At 48.0% G+C, this 27,806-nt stretch overlaps 1 protein-coding gene across 3 annotated transcripts; it reads right to left on the bottom strand.

The window, feature by feature from the left end:
* On the bottom strand, positions 1 to 27,523 carry Mpp3 (MAGUK p55 scaffold protein 3). 3 transcript variants are annotated; one of them, XM_047542765.1, is made up of 19 exons: positions 27,444 to 27,523; positions 26,258 to 26,311; positions 25,915 to 26,033; positions 25,603 to 25,680; positions 24,377 to 24,457; positions 24,020 to 24,157; positions 22,192 to 22,273; positions 20,800 to 20,885; positions 20,002 to 20,076; positions 16,372 to 16,568; positions 14,337 to 14,401; positions 12,981 to 13,001; positions 12,417 to 12,458; positions 11,169 to 11,333; positions 10,985 to 11,065; positions 8,497 to 8,590; positions 8,213 to 8,321; positions 6,667 to 6,789; positions 1 to 1,035 (listed from the first exon to the last, which is right to left on the bottom strand). In XM_047542765.1, the coding sequence occupies exons 2-19, from the start codon at positions 26,280 to 26,282 to the stop codon at positions 859 to 861; spliced, it is 1,758 nt and encodes a 585-aa protein (XP_047398721.1). In that variant the 5' UTR covers positions 26,283 to 26,311; positions 27,444 to 27,523; the 3' UTR covers positions 1 to 858. The 3 variants fall into 3 exon arrangements, with proteins under 3 accessions (XP_047398721.1, XP_047398720.1, XP_047398722.1); XM_047542764.1 differs by lacking the exon at positions 27,444 to 27,523 and adding an exon at positions 27,118 to 27,358; XM_047542766.1 differs by lacking the exons at positions 24,377 to 24,457; positions 27,444 to 27,523 and adding an exon at positions 27,118 to 27,358.
* Between the last annotated feature and the right edge of the window lie 283 nt (positions 27,524 to 27,806).

The raw sequence follows: 27,806 nt of genomic DNA, 5'->3' as shown, positions 1-27,806 counted from the left end.
TATACTTTTATTTTGGCAGAACTGATTCATCATGGCTTAGACACAGTTTTGATGGGAGGAAGGGGTCATCTGGTTCCCTATGATCTAGAACAACAGGAGCCCTAATAATCTGAAGGTGAGGACAGCTAACCAAGGCCAATATCGATAACAAGAGAGAGAACTGATGCAATAGACCAAATAACAAAACAAGGACTCAGTTAGGAGCATGAGGGTATTCAGAAAGGGGACAAGCAGCCTTCCATTCCTCAAGAGTCCCTAAAGGCACTACTGCTTTACAGAATAGTACAGTGATTCACGTGGACAGTTAAGTGTGCCTCAGCCTTCCAGAAAAAGTTCATGTATGCTCACTATTTAAAAAGTCAGGGAACCAATTTTTCTATTACCAGACAAGTTTGGAGTTGGAAGCCAGGGGAACTTCAACTACATGGAAAATCCCCTTGGATACAACATCTTAAGCTTCCAACACAGTTGGATAAATTCAGTGTCACTGTTTATAAAGCTTAAACATTGCCGTAAATCAGTACTACATAAATTCACCACCACCACCACCACCAAAAGACAGTGGCTACTTAACTTTGGTACAAAGAATCAAGGTCCACTTGCCTGCGATACTTTAATGAATGATATGTGTGGTTTTGTGACATGCCCCTTTTAACTCATGAGCTAAAGGGGTGCAAGTGAAAAACGACAGACAAAAGCCAACAACAGACAAGACTTCCCATTTCTACTCTTCTCGATGATGGCGTCTGTGGAAAATTCTGCCCCTCTCTGCACTCGACATTCCTTGATGGTAAAGTGAGGGAAGCTGGACCATCTGGTCTTCGAGGTCCCCTCCAGTCTGGATGTTCTGGGATAAAGTTACCTGACCCAACTAACAGGTACCCAGTGGGTGTCCTTGCTCAGCTTCTCTAAGAGCACCTTGAGCTGGCTGCAAGCGCCCTGCAGATCTTCCTTCACCAGCACAGCATCCATCAGGTGCCCGTAATGCTGGTCAATGAAGGCGGCAGAGGCGGCCATCTCCTGCTGCTCCTCATCCTGCAAGGAAAGAGGCAGTATGGAGCAAGAAATCTACATGTAGCCTTTGTGTCCAGCAATGTTCCCATCTTCAATTTTTAAGGGATGAGGGGATGATGATGCACCGCTATTCACCAACTGCGTACATGAGAACAGAATGTAGTGACAACAGATCAAACTTCAAAGAAAGTTAACGGGCAGCAGACATCGTTCAGTCATTCACTCCCCAAATACCCAGAGGATCTATGAACTGAAAATACAAACTGCTTTGGGGGTATGTTGATTTTGTAAACTTCATATATATGTCAATATCATATTTCCTGCCCCAAAAGAAGGGTTTCCCAAGAAATAGTACTATTGTGTTGCACAAAAATGTATGCATTAAATAATTATAAAAACTATAAATAACCTTTACTGTATAAAAACAAAGAAAGCATGTCAGGAAACAAAGGGGGGAAGAAGATGAAGAATGTGTAACTCTAATATCCTTCTAAAAACTCTTCAATTCACCATGTAGAACTCCATTTTCTTCTGTTTTTTTTTTTTTTTTTTTTTTTTTTTTTTTAGTACCAGGGATTGAACCCAGGGACGCTTAGCTCTAAGCTACATCCTCAGCCCTTTTTATATTTTATTTTGAGACAGGGTCTCCTTAAGTTGCTGAGGCTGGCTTTGAACTCGAGATCCTCCTGCCTGTCTCCCAAGTCGCTGGGATTACGGTGTGCACCACCACACCCAGCCTCGATTCTTCTTTTCATCTCTTCAGGTCAAGGCCAAACAGCAGAATAGACAAGGAAGAATGGCTTAAGAAAATGTCAGCGCAACTCCATCATTCTCTTCTCCTTAGGAAACTGATTTCTTTAAGATAAGCACTCTACCAACTGAGCTATCTCCCCAGCCCAGGAAACCTGATTTCTTTAATCAGATTGCCTTCCTAACACCTAACATCGAGGTGTAGACCAAGACCTTGTATTATCCAATCTGGGAAGTGCTCTCTCCTTCATTCAAAGAACTTCTACTAAGTAGAATTTCAGGAGTGTAGCAGATGAACAGCCTGGTTTATGGAAGAAAGGAAAGTGGCCGATCGATTCTAAGAAAAATTCCCACATGAAACTTGCTGCCAGCATTCACCTCTCTCCTTTTCTGTCCCTTCCTGGTCCTCTGTGGCTTATTCTGCTTCCAGGGGCTCAGAGTTTTCATGCTGCCCTGTGGGAAGAGGGAATTCTATCCTCCCTATCCCTCCATAGAGACCCACTTTCAAAATATTCCCTCCTCTTCTCCCTTGTCACCAATTTATACATTCATGAGGGCATCTACAATTTCAGGAGATGTGTTCTAAAGGTCCAGGGAACAGTTTTTCTACCATCCCACAAAGACAGTAGAAACCTGAGAAGGTTGAGATACCGCCTCTCCTTTTTTCCCCCAGGAGAAGAAAAACTGGCTTCAATGGGGAGGCGCTTCGTCATTCTCCATTCTATCTTTTGGGGCTGCCCTCATGCTGGAAGCACTCTGTAGCATCCCCATGTGGCCCCTACAGCTTCAATCCCACCTCCCCCACTCAGAGACACACACACACACACACACACACACACACACAGAGCCCGTGGACCTGCTGCTGTTTCCAGAGTTTGCCTTCCTGCATGGTTTATCCGGAGGCTTTTAGACTTTTGAGTAAAGATAGAAGGAAAATTTTTGCCACAAGTCCCAAAATCTTCTTAATAAATATTTGCCTCTAGGAAGAACTCAAGTAAACGTCTGATAGAGTGCAATGTACAACATTTCCTTTGCATCCATAAATCCCCTGGACCTTTTTCCTGGTTAGTAAAAGCAGAACTCATCCCCTGTGACTTCACTAAGAGTCACAATCCTGAAAAGCATATAAAAAAGATTCCCTCCACCCCATGCCATCTCTTGTCCCCATTTTGGATCAGCCTAATGGATCAGAAGGCAGAAGCCCCATTAACTTGTGGGACAGCAAACAAATGGACAGAGGATCTGCCCATAGGGTCTTTTATCAATCCCCCTAGCTGAAACTCAAGGGCCAGGTAATGGACAAATATTTAGTGATTAAAAAAAAAAAAAAACAAAAAAACTCAGGCCTTATATAAGAATTTTTTCAAATGTGGTCTGGGATTTGCCTGCATACATTAAAATCACATGAAAGTATATGTGTTAAAAATGGAGATGCTGAGCCCCATGCCAGCCTCCCAGGTCAGAGTCTTTGGGAGCAGAGCTGGCACCCTGTATTTAAACAACCTTGGCATGACCTTGGTGCCTACTCATGTTGAAAGTGACTCTGGCTTCAGGACAGTGGGACACATTTGGAGAGAAGCAAAGTGGGATTTCACAATTGGCAGGTGGACTGACCCACAGACAACAAAAAATATCAGCCAGCTGCGCATCTGCCTGGAGCGCACCTGCGTGGAACGCAGCTTGCTGGTGAGCGCTGAAGGAAATGGACTAGATGGCAAAACCGGTCAGACTGGAGGGACACCAGTAAAAGACTGCAGTCCACTGCAATGCCAGCCATGGGTCAAGCAGGGTCTGACTCCTAAAAAGTTGGCACTTCCTGTGAACCTGATGGTTTGGCAGACCTTCCTTTGTATCTTAGGAAGCTGATTCTTCTTTCCCCTTGTGTCTTCTTGATTCTTTTTAAATAAGTTTTTCCCCATGGTTATTAAATTCTAACAACTCTAAAATATTTGTTTAAAAAAGTAAAATCAAATTGATAAGCTGATTCTAAAATTTATATGGAAATGCAAGGAACCCAGAAGAGCCAAAAGGATCTTAAAAATGAAAAAGAAGTCAAAAGATTCACATTTGTTGTTTTCAGAACTTACTACAAAGCTACAGTAATCAAGACAATGTGGTCCTGGCATAAGGCTAGATCGATGAAATAGAATTCAGAGTCCGTCCAGAAATAAATCCTTACTTTTTTTTGCCAACTAATTTAAACAAGCGTGCCAAGATAATAATTTTAAAAATGGTGCTGGGAAAACTGTATATTCACATGCAAAGAATAAAATTGGACCCCCTACTTCACACCATACACATAAATTATATAAAAATGGATGATAGTTTCAAATATAACTGATAAAATTGTAACTTTTTAAAAAAATAGCAGCAAATTTTTATGACTGGATTATTAGGCAATGATTTCTTAGATATAACACCAAAAACCTAAAAAAAATTTCTTGAATTTAGAAGCAATAAATTCAAAAATTTTAATGTCAGACACATGGTACATTCTTGTAATTCCAGCAACTAAGGAGGCTAAGGCAGGAGAATCGCAAGTTCAAGGCCAGCCTAAGTAACTTAATGAGGCTCTAAACAACTTAACAAGAACCTGTATCCAAAAAAAAAAGAAGAAAGAAAGAAAAAAAGAGGGCCAGGGGAATGTAGCTATCTCAGTGATAAAGTTCTCTTGGGTTTAATCCCCAGTACCAAAAAAAATTATTTTTAATGTTGAGCTTCAGATGGCACTATCCAGAAAGTGAAAAGACAATCCATTGAATAGGAGAAAATACTTCCAAATCATACATCCAATAAGGGACTTATACCCAGAACATAGAATTCTTTCCATTTAATAATAAAAAGATCAATAATCTAATTTTAAATGGACAAAATATATGTAAAGACATTTCTCCCAAGAAGATACACAATTGGCCAATAAACACATGAAAAGATGCTCAACATCATTAGTCATGCCAATTAAAATCACAGTGTGGGCTGGGGTTGTAGCTCAGTGGTAGAGCACTTGCCTAGCACACGTAAGGTACTGGGTTCAATCCTCAGCACCACATAAAAATAAATAAATAAAATAAAGGTATTGTGTCCAACTACAACTAAAAAAAAAAAAAAAAAAGTCTGCTACCAGTTCACACCCACTTAGGATGGCTATAATCAAAAAGATAGACAATAGCAAGTGCTGGAGAGGATGTGGGGAATATGGAACCCTTGAATACTGCTGATGGAAAGGTTAAATTGTACAGCTGCCATGGAAGAGTCTGGAATTCCTTCAAATGTTAAACAGAATTATCAGCAATTCCACTCCCAGGTCTATCCCCAAGAGAAATTAAAAATAAATGTTCGAATAAAAACTTGTATCTGACTGTTCATAGCAACATTATTCATAATAACAGAAAACAGAACAACCCAAATGTCCATTAGTTAATGAACAAAGAAATAAGATATAGTATTAAATGTGATGGAATATTATTCAAACATAAAAAAGAATGTGGTACTTACATATGAATGGAACTTACATATACTAAGTAAAAGAACTCAGATTTTAAAAAGGCCACATATATGATTCTATCTGTATGAAATATTTAGAATAGATAAATTTATAGCAACAGAGACTATAGATTAAGAGTTTCCTGAGGATAGGAAAGGTTTTTTTTTTTTTTTTTTTTGGGGGGGGGAGGTGGGTAGAGTTTTCAGTTTATGATTATCAAATGTTATTAAATGTTTCTCAAACACATGACTTTAATTGGTTATATAATAGTCCATTCTATCCTGTGAATATCCTGCCATGAGCTGGGGATATAGCTCAGTTAGTAGAGTGCTTGCCTTGCAAGCACAAGGGTTCAATCCCCAGCATTGCAAAAAACAAAACAAAACAAAACAAAAAACCCACCATGATTGTTCCTGTCATATAGTCTATTGAACTGAGCCCTGCTATTAGATATTTTAGATTGTTTTTTATTGTTTTATTCTTGTTGCTATTACGTCCACCATGATAAATGTTCTGCATGTCTCTAAATAGTTCTATGCCCAAGTTCCTCTTAGTGTTTCTAAAGGGAAACATTTCTAATGTTCTAAATAATTCATTGATGTGGACAGTTACCTCAGAGAATTAGCATGAACTAGGACTATGTCAAAATCTTTACTTGGAGGGAACTTCGCCATCCAGGGGAAGATGTGAGAGGGCCTCCCTCAGGTGGAACCAGTCAGGCTGGACAGTAAGCCAAGTCTGCTGTGGAACTGGGTAGCTTCTCACCCCCATAACAACTTCCCCACTCCCCAGCTGACCCTGCTGAAATGGGAAGAGATGAATCCCCATGCCCATGTCTTCTAGGAGAACTCATTCAAATATTCAGTTTTCAGGAAGGGGTCCTGGCAAGACTGAGTTGAACAAAGAATCTATGACAGTTGAACAGAAGTTTATTAAGAAACCATTGAATGATCTCATCTAATAGTTTCAAAAATAGATTCATTTGTTGATGATTTGAACTACTTTGAAAGGAATGACAATGACCTTGTTAGTTGGTGTTTCAACTTAAAAATACTTGGGTTTGGCTTAGGAGTTCAACAGATGAGTGTGGTTTGTCACACTCAGATTAGGTCTCTGACAGATGTTAGTCCCTTATTTGGTGGCAGGGGGGTGCTTATGTGAAGGAGTGGGGGTGGTAATCCTAGGCAAAGCCACCTTGCCTGGATTGGGAAGCACTTCTGGCTGTCTGACCCTGAGCTTTCTGGCCAAGTGACCATCTTTCCTTAGACTTGCCAATAGGCAAGATAGAAAGATGGTCTCGTGCAGAAGGTATGTCCTATGTCCCTCTTCCACTGAAAGTACCCTTCTGCAGCTAGAAGCATTCCCCAGAATCATCCCCTTTAAGCCTTCATAAAGGAAAGGATCAATTTGAAACTTACAAGTGGGGTTGCTGTGTCCTCACAAGCTGGGGACATAGGTGGCGTCTTCCTTTTTTCCTGAATTGCAGGTTTTACAAATATAACATAGGGTTTGAACTCTGAGGTCCTCAAATGTTTCAGTGCCTGAAAAAGAAAGTTCGGGAAAATTACACACTTTTGAAATAGTCTATTGTGAAACATACTTTTTGAAAGCTTGATCCTCATGTGCTTCCCTCACATAACCTCAACAGCAAAGGTTCCGGTGACAATGGACTTCACTGCACAGACTAACTGCACACTTACTCATCCTTCACTTTGACACTGAACTCAGCTGGGCCCTGAAGGCCACTTACTGAGAAAGGAAGGTTCCAAAGTCTCAGTTCAGAGTTGCTGACTCTCTTAGCTCAGATCCCTCTAGCTCCAATTAACCTTCTCAGGCTCCTCCACCTGCCCATTCCTGATGGTCCAGGGAGCAGGATTCAATGTGCATCTATTTAGTCTAACATCATCAATTTGTCTACATTCATGCAAACTCTGTGCTATCACACATGCCGCCTCCTGAGAGTCAAAGAAAAGATTTGCAAAGCAAATGAAAACATGACCTAAGGGATTAGTTGGAAAGAACTTGCAGACTTGAGGTTTTCCGTATGCAAATCATACAGTTAATGAGTATTTACACTGTAAAAACCTCTGTTCTGGAAACACTAGTATTAAACTGCTACATGCCCTATCGGCACAGGCAAAGATCAATAAAATCACTCTTTGAAAAACTTTTGAAATTTAGACTTTGAATTTTGACCAGCAACTCCCAGTAAGTCCAAATGAGTGAGGGTTTTCCCTCATAGGCAAAAATGTGCTTTTTGAAATGTTTCAAGTCGACTTCTGTAAAATAAAGCTTACAGTTTGTATCATAAAATCAAAGATCTGTTTCTATAAAGGACAAAAAAAAAAAAATCCTCATATGTGTTCAAAGCTTGGAAGTTTTTCTGAAAGACAAGGTTAAAAAGATGGCCAGGTCCCTGTGGAGCCCACAGCATACTGGGTGTGTGGAACTGGAAATGGCTTTGATGCTCCGCACAGGGTCACATCTCCCTCCCTCTCTTTCCCTTTCAAATTGCTCTCCAGACCGCCTCTCCCATTGTCTCCCCCAGGGGTTCTCTGTGTCACTAATTTCACTGGTCCTGGTTGGGGGAGGGTGGCCTGGCACAGAGAGCTCAGCCCCAGCTTCGCCTGGGTACTTCATCTAATTCTCTGTCACGCTGTCACTGGCTGGGTGGTGCCACTGGTTTTTTTTTACATGATTTTCTCCATGCAGGGATTACTGTCCTGGGTCTGTGGGCCACCAGGGGCCCATGAGTTCCCTCTAATTAATGCAATATTTGTGGACAGAGATACATGTTTGGGGGTTCAAAGTTTTTATTCTATTCTCAAAGACAGACCCAAGGATATTTAACATTTGATATTTCAGACTAAGAATTCCTTAGAGGTCAAATGTTCTGTAAAAGCTACAATCCTCTAGGTTATAACCTCCATTCACTAGACATGCCCCGCTGGCCCGGGAACTCACTTCCGGTTCCACGTCCACCAAACAAACTTTGTTTCTGGCCATAACAGCCCGAATGGCCTCCAGGCTGGTTCCATAGAGGTTTTCCTTATATTCACCATGCTCCAGGAACCTAAAGCACCACCACAAACAAGGGAAAAGAACTTTAGGTCCTGAGCTTTGCCAAACCAGTAAAAAATAAAATGACATCCCAACGCAACTTCTCTCCCACTTCCCCTGCCCCTTCTGGAAGCCCTCCTAGGCGGTCAAGCTACCGGGAGGGCTAACTGGCCCACCAAGCAACATACTTGCTGTGATGTAAGTCGGCCTCAAATGCTTGCTTAGACACAAAGTGATACTCCACCCCTTCCTTCTCATGGCTCTTTCTGGGTCTGGTGGTATCTTTTAAAGAAAGAAGAAGGAGAGTTGGGCAAAGAGATGTCACATCACAATGAATGAGAATAGCATCAAGCTGTGCCCACCCCAGGAGGCATTCATCAAGTGTCCTGGGTGTCAGGCATTGTGCCTTTTCCAGACTTATCTGCACGACTCTTCAATATAGGCCAAAGGAGCCTCCCATTTTGCAGCTGGGGAAAACTGAGGTTCAGAGAAGTTAAACACCATGTTCAGCAACCCACAGCCAGTAGGCAGTAGGCCACTCTCTTTAGCCCATGCCAAGCACATGCCCTTTGCTACTCTGCTGAACTGCCTCCTTGATGTGGGGCTTTGAAGGACCCTAGTTTTTTGTGGAGGGGGTGGGTACTGGGGATTGAACTCAGGGACACTCGACCACTGAGTCACATCCCCAGCCCTATTTTGTAATTTATTTAGAGACAGGGTCTCACCGAGTTGCTTAGTGCCTCGTTTTTGCTGAGTCTGGCTTTGAGCTCGCGATCCTCCTGCCTCAGTCTCCCAAGTCCCAGGGATTACAGGGGCGCGCCACCAAGCCCAGGACCCTAGTTTTTAGTTCATTATTATTTTTCTTTTCCTGAGAGCAAGAGTGCCACAAAGACATTGGGCCCTACTCTGTGCTTTTAATTCTTTATTCGGTTATTTCTCCTTTGGAGAGGAAAGGAGATATAAAGACAGACAGCCCATTATGGATTGGATGTGTTTCAGCAGAGCTGGATCTCAAAGAAATATGTTTAACCCAAGGGCTCCCCCATTGATTTCCGTAATGGAAGTGAGATGCACACTTCTGGGGACAACCAGGTCCTTTCAAAGCAAGTGCACCCACGAGACAACACAGCTTTTTCCAAAAGAAAACATGAGAACTTAGAGGACAAGGTTTTTCTGGCCTTTCGGACACTTTGTATTCCCTATTTGGCATCGTAGTCCAGCCCCTGGAGGAGCTAGTGGACCACATCTCCCAGTCATTCACTTGATTTAAAACTTTTATTCACCCACAGAAAGGATTTTAAACATCTCAATGAGCATACAAGACCCTCATGATCTGCCCAGCCTTCCACTCAGCTTCACCTCCTGCCATGTCATCCATACTAACAACCCAGTCCCTGGTACGGTTACCCAAGGTCGCACCTTCATCCCTTTGCACACGGCCCCTCTGCACAGTGAGCTCTTCCTCTCTTCTCTTCTCTGCCTGGAAAATTCCTATTTATTCTTTAACACCCAGCATAAAAGTCGCTGCCTCTGGCAAACCATCCCTGACCCCTCTAGTTCCTAAAACCCAGCAAGAAACAACTAGAAGACCCCCTGAGGTTCTTCAGGGCCATCGCCGCTATGCTGTCAGAATGGCCTCCACAGTCCTTCCAGCTCTCCTGCATCCCTGCCACTTCAGTCTGGCCTCCGAGAGACAATTGCAACAACCTCTAGGCTGGGCTGTGGGCCCCGACACCCGGAGGAGAGCAGTAGAATCAAAGAAAGGCTCTGGTAGGCACTCTGGAAAGTTCTATTCCTGCTGCCATAGCATCCCCTCAGGCATCCACAGTGCATGAGTGAGTCCCCAGAGGCCAGCCACAGCGAAGGGCAGGATGTGGCAGGCGGCGGTGGAGAAAGGAGCCTTTGTGCCACTCTTAAACACATGACTGGGGCAGGCTGTCTGGGGTCCAATCTTGGCTCTTATCAACTGTGTGACACTGGACAAGGTAGTTAACCTCATGGAGCTTCAGGGTCCTCCTCTGCAGAACGGGAGGATGATAACAAGCCTCTCCTCAGGGGTACCAGGAGGGCCAACCAAGGCTCTACACACAGACGCGCTTGGTGCAGTACCTGGTACCTCTGTTCTCCTCCTCCCCTTCCCCCTCCTCCTCGCCATCATTATCACATTCAGGAACAGGACCCTGGCCCAGGGATCTTGGCATCAGTGCTGTCTCTAGCAGCAAGAAGTCTGAGGAACTGGCAGGGGTGGCATTACCCAGGACTGTACCCCAACCCTGACAGGCTGAATCCAGCTACAAGGGAGTGCCAGGCAAAACTTCTCTGTGCTTCTCTGTCCTGCTCTCTTATCTAAGCAACAGCGGCTGGGTGTAGGAGTCAGAGTCACTGGGAAGAGGAGGCTGGAAGACCCCCAACTGTGGAGATCCTCTTGGTGTCAGGCTGAGGCTGCCACGGTCTACAGTATGCTCTGGACTCAGCTCCCTCCCCTGGCAGGAACCAGGCAGGTGGTCCTCCAGCTCCCACCTCAGAGAGTCTCAGTGTGCCACTGAGAGTCAGTTTCTTCCCATCATGCCTTGCCTTGGTCCCACAATTTGCCCACCCACAGCAAGTGGTGCCTGGAGGTCATTCACACCCAAAGTGCGTGCACCCAATCACACACACCCACATGAGCCCTCTTACGTGGAACAGCAACACCAAAGCGCTGTGGGTTCTCAGCCACCACCTTTTGCTTCAGCTCATGGAGTCGGGCTCCTAGAGACCCTGGGAAACAAATGGAAGACTGACAGGGTCTGTGTTGAGCTCTCTCCCCACTCCTGTGGGGAGGAAACCAGCCCACTTCCCAGAAACCCAGGATGTCACCTACCAATCAGAACCACCAGGCGGGGCCGTTCACCCGGCTGCTGTTGGTACCTGGCCACCTCCTCGTAGGTCAGCAACTCTGGGGACTCAGCACTGGCACACATCTTCCCTTCCTGTGAGCTACCCAGCCTCTCCCTGCAGCCTAGCCGGAAGCTCCTCCGGAGACCAGCTTGGAGAAGGGCAGAAAGACGTGGGGGTATCTGTCCCAGCATCTCCCAGGAAAGACCTTCTTCACCTGACCAGACCTGGCAGTAGGGCTGACCCCATTGGCCTCCCCACCCTCCGGTTTAGAAAGAGGCTGTTCAGGGAGCACAGTGATACAATGAAAGGGTGGCCCCCCAATACCCAAAATCTAGGGTTCAAGATCACTGTTTTGCCGGGCATGTAAGTGACTTTGGGTGAGTCTGCATCTCTCTGAGTTTTGATTCCCTTATCTGTGAAATGGGAATGCAAGTGTGCAATGGGTGGTCTTAGATTGGATTCTGGATCCAGGAAAATGCTCTAAAGGACATTATTGGGACAACTGGTGAAATTGTAATAAAAGCATATAATAGAATTGTACACATGGTGAATTCCCAGAACTTGATCATCATCCTGAGTTATGTAAGAGGATGTCCTTGTCCTCAGGAAGTACATGTTGTGGTACTTAGGGGCAAAGAGGCATGATGTCTGCATCTAACTGTCCCATGACTTAGGAGACAAATGCATATGTGTAGAAAAGGGAGGGACAAGGCCAACAGGGCCACAGCTCCCAGCTGGGAATCTGGGGTGAGGACATGGGAGCTCTTCCTAGGATTCCTATCACATCTCAGTAAGTTTGAAATCACTTCAAAATAAAAGTTAAAAGACTTTTTGCCTGTCTCTAAGGCCTTTGAAAAAACTGATAAAAATAAAAGAAGTGAAGGTACTTTGGAGGCCAGTAAAACACTCCATGAATGTATACTGGTGGCAGTCACACTGAATAAACTTTAATTAAGATGATGATAAAATTAGTGTTAACACGGTGCTCAGTGTGCCCTTCTGTCCAGGGCTTTTTGCCCAGGGGCTGGGTAAAAGCCAGCATGGAGACCCCCAGGGATAGACAGGCTCAGTCTCTTCTCCGGTTGACAAGGTAGAGGAAGAGGATCCTGCAGGCTGGCTGCTCCCGATCAGCTCCCAGGGCTCTGCCCACATCTTTCCTCACTCAGAAGCCTGAGGCTACAGACCATTCGTGGGCCGGGAGCGGGTGCTGAGGGACAGCCCAGGTACTTACCCACATAGTGCCCCTTGAAGTACCCCTCACAGTCACAGGTCTCTATGAACCAAACAGAGAGAGGGAGGCCAGTGAGTCATGCTGGACATATCTTCAGGCCCAGAGGGACCCAATTTCTGGATAGTCAGGCAGAACCCTCCAGAGTAATGTCCCAGGGGAACTCAGGAAAAATACCATATCAGGGACAAGCCCTTCTGTTTCCCTGAGTTCTCCATACTTAGGCCCCAACAGCCTTCCCAAGCCCTGGTGGGAGTTCTGGGCAGAAGATCTCCTCACGGTCCTGAGTTGGAACCAGTGGGAATAAGGCAGACAGTCCCGCTACCCTGCCCTCCTCTCTTGGCTCCTACCTAGCTGCACCCCACAACATTGCTGAGTCTAAGGAAGGCTGGCGCCTTCGTACTGGCAGGAGGCGAGGGTCCCCAAGTTCTTGAATCCCATCTCCACCCTACACATCTGGCTGCAGTCACTCAGATGGGGGAAGGAAAATCAGCTCTTCCAGCCCCAGATGTTCCACAGGAAAGGGGCCTCAATCGGGCCCTCACAGGGGACAAATACCAGGCCTACCTTTGTCACAAGGCTGATCATCTGCGGTTTGCACAAAAGACAGATGGGACAGCATTAGTAGAGGGGACCATGAAGCCCTGCGGCTAAGAGGCAGCCACAGCCTCAGGAGCCTGAGGAGCCTTCCATCTGTCTCCTGTTCCTTTCCTCCAACAAACCTGTGATCTGAGCTGTGGTATGTCATTAAACCCCAAGACCTGCTCTAATTAGTCTTCTCGTGTGTGTCTCATTAGCAGCCCAGGGAAAACAGCTCATGGCTGGTGGAAGCAGCCTCCAGGCCAATTTACCCAGCAGCCTTCCCACCTACAGGGAGTCAAGAAAAGTGGCCACTGGCAGTGACCGATGGAGTGGCTTCTGCTGGGGTCCTGTGGTGGGATTAGGATCTACTGTCCCTTTTCTGAGGTTGGAGGCTTGCCTGAGAAAATAAGTGCAGGTGCCAGAGGATGGGGTGGGGTGGAGCAGAGCTGCGGACCAACCATGCTCAGGCCACCTGGCATCTGCTCAGGCCCCTTCCTTGGTTACAGCCTCTGCCTCAGAGAGGCCAGATTCTGGAAAAGCCTCCTTTCTAACCTGGGGCTGTTGTGAAGGTTAAAAGGTGTGGCTCGGCACTGGAGCACTTGCCCAGCATGCACCAGGCCCAGGTTACATCCCCAGCACCACAAAAAATAAAATCGAAGTAAGTAGAAGGTAAGAAGATAGGTGGACATATTTTCTAAAAGGTAATGTGTTACGCAGGACAGGGCTGTCAGATAAAATACAGGACACCCAGGTAAACTTGACTTTCAAATAAATAACAAAAGATTTCTGAATATGCCTCACAGACTGCAAGGGATGTACTTATACTAAAAAAAAACAATTCATTGTCTAACAGAAATTCACATTTAACCGAGCATGCTTGATTTGTATTTGCCAAATCTGTTACCCTATCAGAGGCACAGGTCACTCAGAGCCTCCTCCGTTCCCTCCTAAAATCAGTGGCTCTTGAAACTGTTCGTCAGAGAATCCTTTGGGAATCTAATGAAAGCTGCTGACAGACCCTCTCCCAAACACACGTACATACAATAGAGGTTGGCACACCATTTTGGGAGGTGGTAACATATCACCAATACCATAGATGGACCCCAAATATAGAAGCTCCTTTCTGGGGAATAGCTGCCCCCACCTCACCCTCATTTTACCCCCTCAAGCCTCTCCCATCTCACTTTCCTCTGGAGGTCTACAAGCTCAGACAGGACTCCTGATGATGTCCTGTCTTCTCAGATAATACATCCATCCCAGTGCCAGCTTCTTCCCAGCACAAAGTACCCAACTCCTAACCCCAGTCCCTCCCCAAAGTGCCATCCCTGCCAATCTACTCACAGGGAGGCTTCTTGAGGCTCTGGGGGCTTGGCAGGGTGCCTGTGGCTCTCCGGTAACTTAGTCGTCTGCAGGGATACAAGGGGATGGGAGTTCATGAGCTAGGACATACTTAACAGAGCAGCTGAAGAGTCTTCTGGAAAACTTGGGAAAAACGAGGTCTGGATCCGACAAGTGGGCCCAAGTCAGGCACTTACCCAGCCTCCCCATTTCTGAGGAAGCTGGAAAAAAAGCAGAACAAGTCCCAAACTCCCAGAGGAGAGCTCAGCCTAGAGTTGACCAAGATGGCTGTCAGTGGAAAGGCAGCCACCAAGATCATATCTGAGTTGAGGAAATGCCCAGGGCTCTTGGAGGTATCTGGCTACCCACATTTAAATGCAGCCAAGAGCCCTCCCTGTCAGCGATCATGTTGCCAAGACCTGTGAAGCCAGAAATATAGATGGATCTAAGGGTCCCCTGTGGAAACACAGCAGCAGTTCTCACAACTTAACACCTCAAAACCACATGAACTTTTATCAGAACGCAGATCTCAGGCTCTGCCCTGGAGTTTCTGCTTCAGCAGGTCTAGGATGAAGTTCAAAGATCTGCATTTCTGGCAAATTCCCAGGTGATGTGGATACCTCTGACCTGGGGACCGCACCAAGAAGACCCCTGAAACAGGTGACTGTGAGGTTCTGTCATCACTGCATTCCGTACCCCAAAAGATATGAGGAGGGCTACAACCCAAGGGGAAGCGATAATCCGGTCTGCCTTGCCCCCTGCCCCAGGATTTGCCTTCTTGGCAATCAATCCTTAGGCGGAAAAATGTGAACTATGAAGAACACCCTGTGTAAGATAATTTTTGCAACCTTAACACAGAGAAGAATTGGAGACCACAGGCAAGCGGGCAGCCACAGGCGAGTAGGGGAGTCGCCTGACACTTCCTGAGAAGCCTTCCCTGTGGGCCTGGTGAGGGCACATCCTCCTCCCCACACCATCACAGAGACCTCTGGGCTACACCATAAGCCACACCAGGACCTTCCGACTTCCTCCACGCCTGGCACAGGGCCAGCCCAATTCACAATGCATACCCGCATAGCTCCTGAGGAAATTTCCTAAATCAAAATCATACTACAAAGAATACATAATAAGATGGGAAACACTAATGTCAAAATATTAAGTTAAAAAAAAAGAAAAGGAAATAAAACCCCAAATCTTATATGTGATACTCAGGAAGGAGATAAACTATAATGTTCATATGATGATAAGATTTGGGATAATTTTCTTTTCTTAGTCCTTCTCTTCCCCATTTTCATATTTTGCTTATTTTGTTAAACACTTTTTTAGTTGTTAAGGGACCTTTTTAATTTTTTTAAAAATCATTTTTATTTTTATGTGGTGCTGAGGATGGAACCCAGTGTCTCACACGTACTAGGCAAGTGCTCTACCACTGAGCAATAACCCCAGCCCTCTTATTTTTATTTCTAAACTTTCTCTAAGTGTGTATTATAAAATATGGTTGGACTGCTGCATCCATGGTGCAGATTCAACCAACCGCAGGCTGAAAATATTTGAAAAACATTGCATCTGTTAGGAACATTACAGACTTCTTTCTTGTCATTATTCTTTAAACAATACAGAACAACTACTTGCATAAAATTTCCATTGTGCTAGGTATTACAAGTCACTTAGAGATGATTTAAAGTATTCAGGAGGATGGCGTAGGTTATATGCAAGTACTACACCATTTCATTTAAGGGATTTGAGCATGTGCTGATTTGGGTATCCACAAAGGGTCCTGGAACCAATCTCATGGATGCTGAGGGACAACTGTATACATTAGCTTAATAATGTAAATATTGATACATTCATTTAAATCTCAAACGGACATCACCACTAATCATGGAACAAGAAGAGACACAAGTTCAATTGATACTTACCTCCAAAAACAACACTCAGTGGCTCACTCTGGCTGTTGGTGGCAGAGACTTAGGAGTTTGTCCAGTAACTGGGCCATTGGCCACTTGGGAACCTCCCCATGTCAGCACCCCAGACCCACCTCTCCTGGAACTGCTTGGAGGGGATAAGGCCGGCTCGAAGGTTGGTATCCCCCACTCGCTTGGCTTGCCACCACGTGGGGTCATCCTGGCTCACCACCTCCAGGACCTGCCTGCGCTGGAAGGGTAGGCCTGCCTCCTGGCAGGGGATGGCCCGATCCTCCCGAGGGTCGTAGTGGAAGAGGGCCCTCATGAACACCTGCAGGGGAAGGGCCCAGGTGAGCCGATGGGTGTGTCTACGCCCCGATGAAAGCTAAGGAACAAGCAGCCCTGGCACTAGAAAACTAATCAGCCACTCAGCGTACGCGTTTTTCTCTGTTCTTCAACCATCCTGGACATTCTAGCCAGGAAATCCATCGAGAACTGGAAAATTAATAAATGGGCCCCACGGCTGAATTTCTCTTTCCAAACTAAACATTTCCACATTTACCGAATCTACTGTCCTCGTAACAGCCTCATAGTGTATACACAAGGCAACAACCAATCCTGGGGACAGAAAGTAAAGGCAAGCACAATTCACAACTCTAATGTTATTTTTACTACACCAACTGCTCCTAGTGAAGTCAGGAGCCATCTGTTAAACAGGTAGTCTAGACTTTCTGGTAAAAACACAAATATTAACAAAACTACTGTTCTTTATCATCCCATGGGGGTGGGGGATTGAGGGTGCTGGGATGGAACCCAGGCCCTGAGCACACTCGGCAGCTCTCTACCACTGAGCTGCACCCCCTATCCCCACCATCACTTCTTAGTGGGTAACTGACACCCACATTTTTTACAGTTCAACCCTGCCTCATCTGTCACTTGGAGAAGTCCCAAATCCCTGCTTGCCCTGGAGTCCCCTCTCTGGAGAAGATGTTGTGAGGACACAACACACTTGCTTGTTCTCTTCTATAACCCAGTAGCATGGATTTATTTTAAGTATTTCTAGTTCTAGACCATTAGGGCCTAATGACTTCAATAGCAAATAGAAAGAAAAACAAAACAAAACAAAAGACCAGCCAAGGGTCTTCCTCAGACAGATCCAAATTATGTTGCTGTATGTACCAACCAGAAAAGATTCAGTTAGACAACAATAAGAACTTCCTGTCCGAATGTTGTGGAGATAGATGCCCGCATCCTGCCACAGATGTTCCAGGGGCCCCAGGCACTCAGAAAGGTATGATCTTTATTAAGTGGATGCCCGACTCAAACACTTGGATCAAGAAGAAATATTTAGAAGGAACAAGTTAAGGGACAGGCTATTCATTCTGTCCCCTAGGAAAATCAAGTTTTCTTCCTGTATCATGCCAGAGTCCTTGCATGCATACAGGGACCACAGTAGCTTGTCCCAGGAAGAATCTGTTTCCATGAGGTAAGAGTCAACATTATTTATACCCTGGGATTTAATCAAAGGGTGCAAACAAGAAACAGCCATGTAAAGATTATTTCTTCACTTGCTGTAAAAACAGTCACTGAAGACCTTGTCCATTATTAATCCTCATTCAAAGCATTTAGTGACATCTCCTCTGTGCCAGAAGCTGTTGGGTCCCTTTTTTCATGCACTTAGTACCCAGAAGCAGGGGTGGGACTGGCCTGCTTTCTTCCATCCACTGATAGAAAGCATGTAATTCATTATCTCCTTTCAGCCCTGGCTGCCAGAAGTTCAGATTCAAATTTATTATGAAATCAAAGCAATGCCCTCCTCTCTTCCTCTACCTCAGCTCCTGTCTTTTTTTCTTTTTCTTTTCTTTCATTCTGTCTCTTTTTTGTTTTTTCTATTTTGAGACAGGGTCTCATGTTGCTGAGGCTGGCCTCAAACTCAGGATGGTCCTGTCTCATTTTCTCAAGCAGCTGGGACTTCAGGCCTGGGACACTGTGCCCTGCCCGGCTTCAGTTCCAGCCTTAATGTTCTCTCAACTGGGCTTTTACAATGGCCTCCTACTAAGCTCCCTGCCTCCAGCCTCCATCCACTCAACCTACCTCCACTGGCTGCCAGGGATCTTTCTAAAACACAAAATGTGGCTGGATCACTCCCTTCCTAAACAAAACAAAACACCTTTAAGAACTTCTCACCACCTACGGGGTTCTCTCTTGGGCTGTGGGATGTGCTCCCCACCACCAGGGCTGGACCACTTCAGTGCATCGTGGGCTGATGTCCAGCTACCAGCACCTGCATCTAAGGACGTAACCTCCTCTGGCCACTGAATGCCTGCTCTTCCCTAATTCAGCAGGCAGGAGCTGCTAAGAATCCCCCAGGTGCAGCCTGGCAGGAGTTGGAGTACAGATTTCCCTAGCTCCCCAGGGCTCTTGAGCTGGATGACAGCAGCATGTATTCTACAGGGATCCCTGAATTCCCCAGCCGGATTAAGCTCTGGTTACCCACAGTCGTGACTTGCTGGATAACATACCCTTTGTCAGACGAGCCTTCCTTTCCCCACTTGCTTACTGGTGTTTCCTGGGGTCACTTCTCACCCACGAAGAAACATTTGCATTCAAACCCTTGTCAGAGTTAGCTTGTGTATGTGTGTGTGTGTGTGTGTGTGTGTGTGTGTGTGTGTGTCTTGTACTGGGGATTAAACACTGGGGCACTTTACCACTGAACAACACCCCCAGTCCTTTTTATTTTATTTTAATATTTTTTTTTTTTTTAGTTTTAGATGGACACGATACCTTTATTTATTTTTTATGTGAGGCTGAGGGGCCAACCCAGGGCCCCACACATGCGAGGCAAGCACTCTACCACCGAGCTGCAACCCCAGCCCCCTTTTTATTTTAATTTTGAGACAGGGTCTTGCTAAGTTGCTTAGGGCATTGCCAAGTTGCTGAGGCTGGCCTCAACTTGTGGTACTCCTGCGTCACCCTCCGGAGTACCGGGGATTGCAGGCTCAGGGTCAGCTTCTAAGAGTCCTCACGCAAAGTGGGAATTATGGCAAAACCATTCACAAAGCAATCGAGGCCCTTCAGAACAGAGGCTTAACTCGCATTCCCAGCAAAACCCACTGCCATCCTGCCCTGAGTGCCACCACTGTTCCCCAAACATGCTCCCCACCACATCTTGGAGCCCCTGTATAGCAGACCCTTCTCTACCTGACCCTCCCTCCAAATCCCTAGTCATTTTCACCTTCCTCAAGTCCCACCCCAGCACCCCCATACTGTGACCCTTCCAAGGTGACTCTTAACTCTGTTCTGGCTCTTTCCAATACACTTGTCACATGGCAATGAAATATACTCCCCAGACTCCCTTTCTGCACTAGGAACCCTTGAAGCTACTCATTGTCCCTGTCTCCAGCATTTGGCAGAGTGCCCTGCACAGAGGGGGTGACCTCCACAGGTAGGCTCAGCAAATAATCAAACAAATGGCAATTATTTCATTGGTCCAGAATCCAGCACATTTAGTCCCTTCTCCCTCTCTTGAATGCCCTGATTTTCTATTTCAATTAAAGTAATCCCGTCTTTTATTTCCAACCTGCATCAGATCCTGTTTAAAAAGAGGCAGGGTACAAACAAGTGAATAACCCTGTGACTGAATTAAAGTCCTCCGCTGGGCCCAGGTTACCGACTAGGCGCATGATCTGTTCCCAGTGACTGTCAAAAGACATGCCCACACTGCCCCTCGCACGGCATGCTCCCGTGAGCCCACCTCCCCATACCTTGCTCTCCTTGAAGCGGTCCTCCTCCTGCGTGGCTGGGATGATTTTGAGGGTAATGGATCCCTGGGACTGGGCCTGAAGGGAGAGGAAACAGAGGCCTATCTCCTTCCAGGTCTGACCACCCACCTGGAGCTGCAATCGCCCTTCCCAGTTCTAAGAACTGACATTCAAAATGGAAGTCAGACTCTCAGCCTCCTTCCCTGTGGCCCACCCTTCTAGGACAGCACCCCAAATTAAGTAAGGCAAAACTCAGAAATCAAATGTCTGTATTTTCCCAGGACACAGGGAGATTTTAAATGAGAACCCAAGGATGTGGTGTGCATTTGAATCCCAATTTTCCCACTCCTGGCCTCTTGGGCCCTAATAGCTCCCTTCTTGCTTTTCTCTTGGGCCATTTCAATAACCTACTTTAGTTTCATTTTCCTCCTTGACTGACTGGGGCTGCTCCCCAGTTAGTACTTGGCTCTTTGCTTCCATCTCCCCCAACGGCTCTCTGCTGCCACTCCCACCTTTCTGGGAGGTCCCCTTCCCTCCACCTGATAAACACCCAGTGCCCCAGAGCCAGAAACACAGGGGGACGCACACTGTCAGAGGAGGGCACGGCCTGCCAGCTTGCCTCCCAGCCCTGCGTCACTCCCCAGAGGGCCCAGACCCAACATCACAGGCACACTGGAAGGCCACTTTGTCTCCTCTTGAAAATGTGAGGCTGAGCTAGAATCTGCCCTGGCTCTGGAAAGCACCCCATTCCGGGTCTCCAAAGACGCCCCACAACCCAGCAGAGCATGCAGCAACACAGACCAGAATCTGGCTGATTTCGTCAGGCCGCTTGTGCAGGACTGCGATTCCATTCACTTCTCGGAGCTCGTCTCCAACGTGGACCAGGCCTAGGAGACACAGGGACTGACCATCAGGACAGGAAGGCACCTCTGCCCAGGAGCTTGGGGCTCTGGGCACTGAGGAACCCACTACCAAGGCAAGCTCAGGGTTTAACGACAGTGTATGGGGCTGGGACACACTGAGTCCTACTAAGTGCTGGGCACTCAGTATCAAAGTCTCACGGTCACTGGGTGACATCCCCAATATACAAGCTGGCTGCTGAGACCCAGGAGGATCAAACAGCTTACCCAAGGTCACACTGCTAAGAAATGATGGAGGCAGTTTACAGACACTGTTATTTTGGTGTAGAAAGTTGTATTCCTTCTACCACCACCTCTTCTTCTTTAAAGATATCAATAACTCATCTTCCTGAACTACAAACACACTCCAAGACCTACCTTCTTAAATCTTTTATTTATTTTTTTTTTGGTACAAGGATTGAACCCAGTGTCACCTAACCACTGAGCCTCATCCCCAGTTCATTTTTATATTTTATTTAGAGACAGGATCTCGCTAAGTTGCTGAGGCTGAGCTTTGAACTCACTACCCTCCTGCCTCAGTCTCCCAAATGCTGGAATTACAGGCATGCACCACCGCTCCCAGCTGCCTTCTTAAATCTTAACAAGGAAACAAGCCGTAGCCAAGATGTCATCAGAGTGTTAGACTAGTCATCTATTTACCTCTACTTTAATGACAAGTGTCCCTGCGTATTCAGGCCCTATTTGCTGCTCCCCAGTGGGAGAGGTCAGAAGTGCAGGCTGCCACCTCAGTGTCTGCTTGGCACCACGATGCTCAGGATGTGTATGTGCCCATTAACATATGGCAAGCACTGCTCTAGGTCTCTCCATGATGACAATTCCCCCTGAGTTTAAGGACAACAGTCCTCCTATACCAGGAGGTTCACCTCTTAGCTTGGTAGTTCTTCCACACACCAGTGATTCTCAACCTCTTTTTCACCCCAACCTGGACGTGAACACCCTCCCCTCAGTAAGAGCAGCTTGCCAAGGCAATGGGCGGTGGCAGGGAATGCTGTGCCTGGCCCCAGCGAGGAGCCCGCCAGCAAGCCCATGCTGCGTGCTTAACTAAACGGATGCACGAGACCTTTCCCGATTGCCCAGAGGACCCAGGCCAGCTGTGTTTTCAATTAAAATTTCTTCTGGGCTTGGACAGGAGATGGAATTCAGTCCTACTCCCAAAAGCAACGCACACTCCAAATAGGAGACCGAAGGTGAAATGAGCCCTGGGAGCAAAGGGGTAGGCTCTGGGACAATGACCGCCATCGCAGCCAGGCTGGCCGCTCATTGCTGCACTCACCACTCCGGTCTGCTGCACCCCCACGCATGATCCTTGCCACCACAACAGCCCCCGAGTGCTCATCCCGTCGGATAGTGGCACCCTGCATTGGAGACAGAGCAGGCAGGCTCCTAAGAGGTAGCCCCAACCCTAAACCTCAACTCTCTGGGTCCAACTGCCTCCTCTATCCTGCCACTTGTCACCCCAGAGGGTGGATCAGTGGGGATCTTCCCAATGCTAAGACTCAATAAAACCAACATCTCCCATGAGTATAGCACCACACTTTACAATTTACAAAGCACAATTACCCTGTGACTTTTTAGATGAGGAACAGGGGTTCAGAGAAGTTAAGCATCCTCAAGGTCACAGACAAAGATGGAAAGCTTTTTGAAACACTGAATTCAGTGCTTTCTCTATCACATCGCGGACCTTGCCACTTGCAAAGATGCTTAATAATGAGGACAACATGTGCCAGCAAATTCTCAACCTGCCTCAAACAAATCACAGTGTTCCTGGGCCTTCTGTTGTTGCCAAGAGGAACCAATCATGCCTCCACCAGAGCCTCAGGACCAGGACTTGGACCATGAAGCACAGCAGAGATGACATCTAGGATGTGAAAGGCTCTAATGAGCCTTGATTTCCCACCTCTGTGAGCTGGATGGTGCCAAGGCAAGAGTGAGGTTGAGTTGACAACCCTGGATTTGAACACAGACCTGCCACTGACCAAAGAAAGCACGTGGCATTAGCAAGGAGGTTCCTTATCCTCTCTGAGCCTTCTCCTCTGGCATACGGGAGAGCATTTAACTCACAGGATTGTTGCAAGAATTCCATCAGGGAATGCATACAAGACACTTAGTGCATAGTAAGTGCTCAATAAATGTTAGCCGCTTATTATTGGTTGTACCCACAAACACATTTGTACACTTAGTATGAATTTCATTCATGTTACCTATCTGAAATATGGAAGATCACTCTTGCTGGCAAGAGAAGTCATTCATTAAGTACCTCCCCCATGAGGCTTCTTGCCCCTAGACCTGCCAACTCTCCATCATTTATTCAGTTCTGAACTGCCAGCCCCCAACACAATGGCTACACAGGAGGGCTCCCAGGATGTTTACCAAATCCACGGTTGACGGTTCCATTGTGCAGATGAGCAAATAGAGGCAAAGGAAAGATCTCTGCCTGTTTGCAGACATGGTTCACCACAGGTCAGTGTGTGAAAAGTGAAACTTGAGAATGGCAGCTGTGGTATTCTCTAGGGCAGGTACTCAGGGCTCTGGACTTCCATTTCCTTCCATCTGATAAACAACCCTATCCCTCTGCCGGTCAATCAGTGTGGACCCAGGAGCAAGATAATTGTCAGCTGGAGAGAATGGATGGGGCCCTGTGCTGCCTCACTATTCAGAGCAGGGAGCAGCAAACTTTTACAGTAAAGGACCAAATATAAATGTCTTAGGCTCTGGGGCAGGGGGCATACAATCTTGGAAGCAACCACTCAACTCTGCCATGGTATGAATCATCACAACCATGATAAAAATAATTAAAAAGTATAAAAATAAGCTATAAGCTAGGCTTGGCCCTTGGGCTGAGTTTGGCAACTTCTGGTTCAGCGCATACAGAGGTGCAGGTTGTTTACTGCACCAAGGGGGTTGGCCACAGTTGTAGGGGGAGCTATATCCACCCAGAGAAAGGGGTGCCCTGTACATGGAGGTGTGGCAGACTAGCACAGGCCCTGTCTGATGAAGCGGCCATCACTCACCCTGAAGATTTCAGGAGGGTCCCTTCACAATTTTCTGGGTGGGAATGAGATGCAGAGAAAGGGTAGGGAGGAGAGACAGACACCACATACCAGGGGTTCCTTGTTCTTCACCAAGCGGACAATCTTCACTGATTCTTCATCAAAATCCTCATCAATATTATCGGGCAGAGGGGGCAGAACAGGGTCAAAATTCTTCTGGGCAACTGTGTCATGTACCATGAGCACAGCCTGTCAGGAAGCCAGAGACAAGAAGGGCTGGCCCCAGAGTTCAGAGGGGTCAGGGGCCTTGGCAGGGGAAAGGGGCTGAGGGGGCTCTTGGATCTCAGGCCAGAGAGACCCCCACCCTAGACACCGGTGCTGAGGATCCCTCAGGACCCCAAGCTCCCTCCCGCCCCCATCCCAAGAGACACAAGATGAGTGGGTGGGCAGGGACCGTGGCATGACTACCCTGAGGTGGGGGGTGGACAGCAGCTGCAGCAGCTCCCTCTCATCACTGTGCACGGAGGCAGCCTGCAGCTCCTCCATCACCTGTAAGACAATGAGAGGGGACGCCACGGCAGGCTGGGGCGCCCCTGCCCGAGGCTGTGGGGAGGCCCTCAGGGAAAGCCCGGGGTCCCCCCACCAGAACAGCTGCAGCACCCAGGGGCACATCAGCCCCTCGACCAACCCAGGACTGAGGCACTCAGGGGTCAGGAGAACTTGGTCTACAAGCAGACCCACTAGAGGCTGATTAGCAAGCCCCTGCTGTGTGCTATTGCTTTATATGCGTCTCCCCAGTTAACCCTTGCAACAAACTGGATGTAATGGGTACAGTTTTGCCATTTAACGGATGAGACTCTTGAGGCCCAGAGAGATTATCTTGCCCAATGTCACAAAGTTCACTTGTCACAAAGTTCACATGTCACAGTCAGGATCTGAACCTGGCCATGTCTGTCTGTACCCTCATTGCTTTGCTTTTATGCATGAGGAAAATGGGTCCCAGAGAAGTTGATTTGACTTATTTAAGAGCTAGTGGTAAAGGCAGTGCTGAGCCTGGGTGCTGGGTGATCTAACATACTACTAATCACACTCCAGAGAGGAGACAGGTGTGGGGAATCTGTGTCAGGAGGCTGCACAGGGCCAGCTCCTGGGGTCAGGTGAGTCATTTCAGAGCTGATCTTAGTCACCAACCAGGACAATTTTTCCCCATACAACCCACAGACCAGTCCACAATAAGTTGAGAAGCATTCCTTTAAAAAGTAAGAAGCCTGAGTCATTTAACAGGGAGAAATTACAAATCCCTTGACTTTGGGACTTCACATTGGTCTCCTGAAGCACAAATACAGGTGCTTATTTGACATATTCATATCACCAGTTCTCAGAACAGTTGGGGAACTGCTGCTCTGATCAAATGCTGTCACCAACAGCTGAGGAACAGTCTTGCTCCAGACACACAGTAAGTGGGCGTCATCAAGTCACCATGTCTCCCAGCTCAGACCAAGGCTCTTGAGTTCCTCCCCACCCGCTAGGAGGCCCAGGGAGGAGGAAGAAGAGGAAATGGGGAGATGCCTCTTCAACTTTGGGCTCCTGATCCCTCCTGTCCCCAGACTAAGCAATGGTGACCAAGCAGGAGGAAAAGAGCCCTACAGGACTCGGAGTGCAGCTGATACCATAAGGAAAAATTTGGAACTTACATCCTCTGCGAGGGCCACTGCGCTGTGCAGGACAGGGGTTGGACTTTGCCTCTCGTAATAGCGAAGCTTTTCATGAATCTGCAAAGACACCTGATGTCAGTTTACCCTGGACACCATATACTTCCCACCCATGGCTCTGGGGACGCCTAGGGCTACAGGCTAAGTCACCAACAGGGCAGCAAATGAGAAAGGGCAGTTTAGTGGGCTAGTGAAGATGCTTCTGGAGCAAGGGGATAGGTCCAATGAACTCAAGGGCCACAGACAGCTAGGAAGACTCTCCCTTGGGGGAGGGATGGCCAGACAGAACTTCACCTTCATTAAATAACTGAGGCTCTTCTCACTGAAAACGTCCCTCAGGAAGCCCATCTCCTCCTTGTGGTTGGAGTCAGGCCTGAGCTGAGAGGTCAGCAGCGCCAGGGTTTCATGCAAACCTGAGGAGGGAGTAAGAAAAAGAAGGAATAACAAATGAAGGAGGGATTTCCTGCCCCTGGGAACCCTGTGCTTCAGCCCTGCCCTGAGGACCTCCCCAGGATTTGGAGGCAGGGCAGCTTCTAGAGGTTGCACTAGCATAGCTTGGTCTCTTTCCAGCTCTGGGCTGCCTGGAAGGCTCCTGCCTCCAGGGCTGTGACAAACCCAGGCCGGTGGGGGCACTCACCCGAGTCCTCTGATAGCACTGGCATGCCTGTGCCTGGCAGGTCCTGAGTTCTCCCTGCAGATTGGGGACAGGGGTGCAGGTGGGTAGCACATTCACTCAACAGTGATTATACATCACCTAGGTCTGTTATGACAGATTTGGGGTCAGATGGAACAAAAAACTCTCTGCTCACTTTTTTCAGAGAGGAAGGAAAGAAAACTAAGATGTGCTGGGTGTCCCCAGTGCCAAGCATTCTGCTGGATAATTGCATATCCATTTTTTTGAATCTGCATAAATCCCTCAGGAATGGATACTAATGTTTCCATTTTACTGATGAAGAAACAGAGGCTTAGAGGGGTTCAGTAAGTAACTTGTAGGACAGAATCCATACTCAGATCGACTCTTCCAAGCTGGCTCCGGAGATGCCAAGTGGCCTTGCCTGACGGCAGGTGCTCTCACCCAGCAACATTCCCCTCTCCACAGCTACCTTCTAAAAGGCCTTGCCCAAGTCCCCTGCAGCAACACCCCCTTCAACAAGTACCCGGCTGGGCCTACAATCCCCCCTCTTACTTCCCCACCGCCAAGCTCCTGTCCAAGGGGAGCCTCCAGAATGGAACGCAGAAAGGAGGTGGAGAAATCAAAGTCGGGTTTCTACTACGCTGGAAGTGGGGGGAGGGGGCTCTATCTCAGGAGCCCTCCCTCCCAGGGTACTCTGCAGCACGTGGACCTCAAAAAGTCCTCCTTCAGAAGGGACAAGGAGAGTCATGATTCATTCATTCTGCAAACATGGAGCCAGCCCGCTGCGCTGAGCACCAGTGACACTAAGAGGCAGAAGAATGGTACCCGGCCCTCCAGCCCCCTCCCCGCCACTCCGGACTCACCCCCTGGCTGCTTCCCGCTGCGGCCCCCCTACTCCCCCAGGCGGCTAAGCACAGACTCCAGCCCGCTTTCGAAAGGAACCTGTGGGACGGACAAGGAGCGGGGCGAATCCGGGGCTCGCTCGGAGGATGCGGAGCGGCGAGGATGGAGCAGGACGCACGGGGTGTGGGCGCCGGAGAAGGGAGACTGGGGACCGCGGGCCGGGGACAGAGCCCCGCAGCTGGGGGCCCAGTGGACCGCTAGGCTGTGGGGCACCGAGGGGCGGGTCTCTGCCCACCCTCCCGCCGCGGCGCCCACTCCCTTGTCTGCTGCCCGCACCGCCTCCTACCTCGTCGCGCCAGGATCTCGGTTCGGTGACCGCGAGCAGCGCGGGAGCCCAGAGCCTCGGCCGCCGCTGGCTCCGCCTGCGTGGGCCCCTCCCTTCGCTGGCCGCGAGGGCGGGGGCGGCGGAGCTGCGGAGGCGCGGCGGGGCCGGGAGGGGCGGGGCGCGGACGGCCCGGCGTGCGGCAGCGCGGCCCCGCGGCCCAGGCGCAGCTCGCCACCTCGGACCCCTCCCCTCTCCCCTCCGCCTCCGCGAGCCGGAGGAGCCCCCGCCCGGGCACGCAGCCAGCCTCCCTTCCGCCCGCGCCGCCAGCACGCACCCCGCTCCCCGCGAGTGGAGGGGTGGACACCTGCTCCACGGAGATTCCGA

The sequence above is a fragment of the Sciurus carolinensis genome, chromosome 3 (assembly GCF_902686445.1).
Source record: "Sciurus carolinensis chromosome 3, mSciCar1.2, whole genome shotgun sequence".
NCBI classification, from domain to species: domain Eukaryota; kingdom Metazoa; phylum Chordata; class Mammalia; order Rodentia; family Sciuridae; genus Sciurus; species Sciurus carolinensis.
This window is presented reverse-complemented; position numbering and strand designations above follow the sequence as displayed.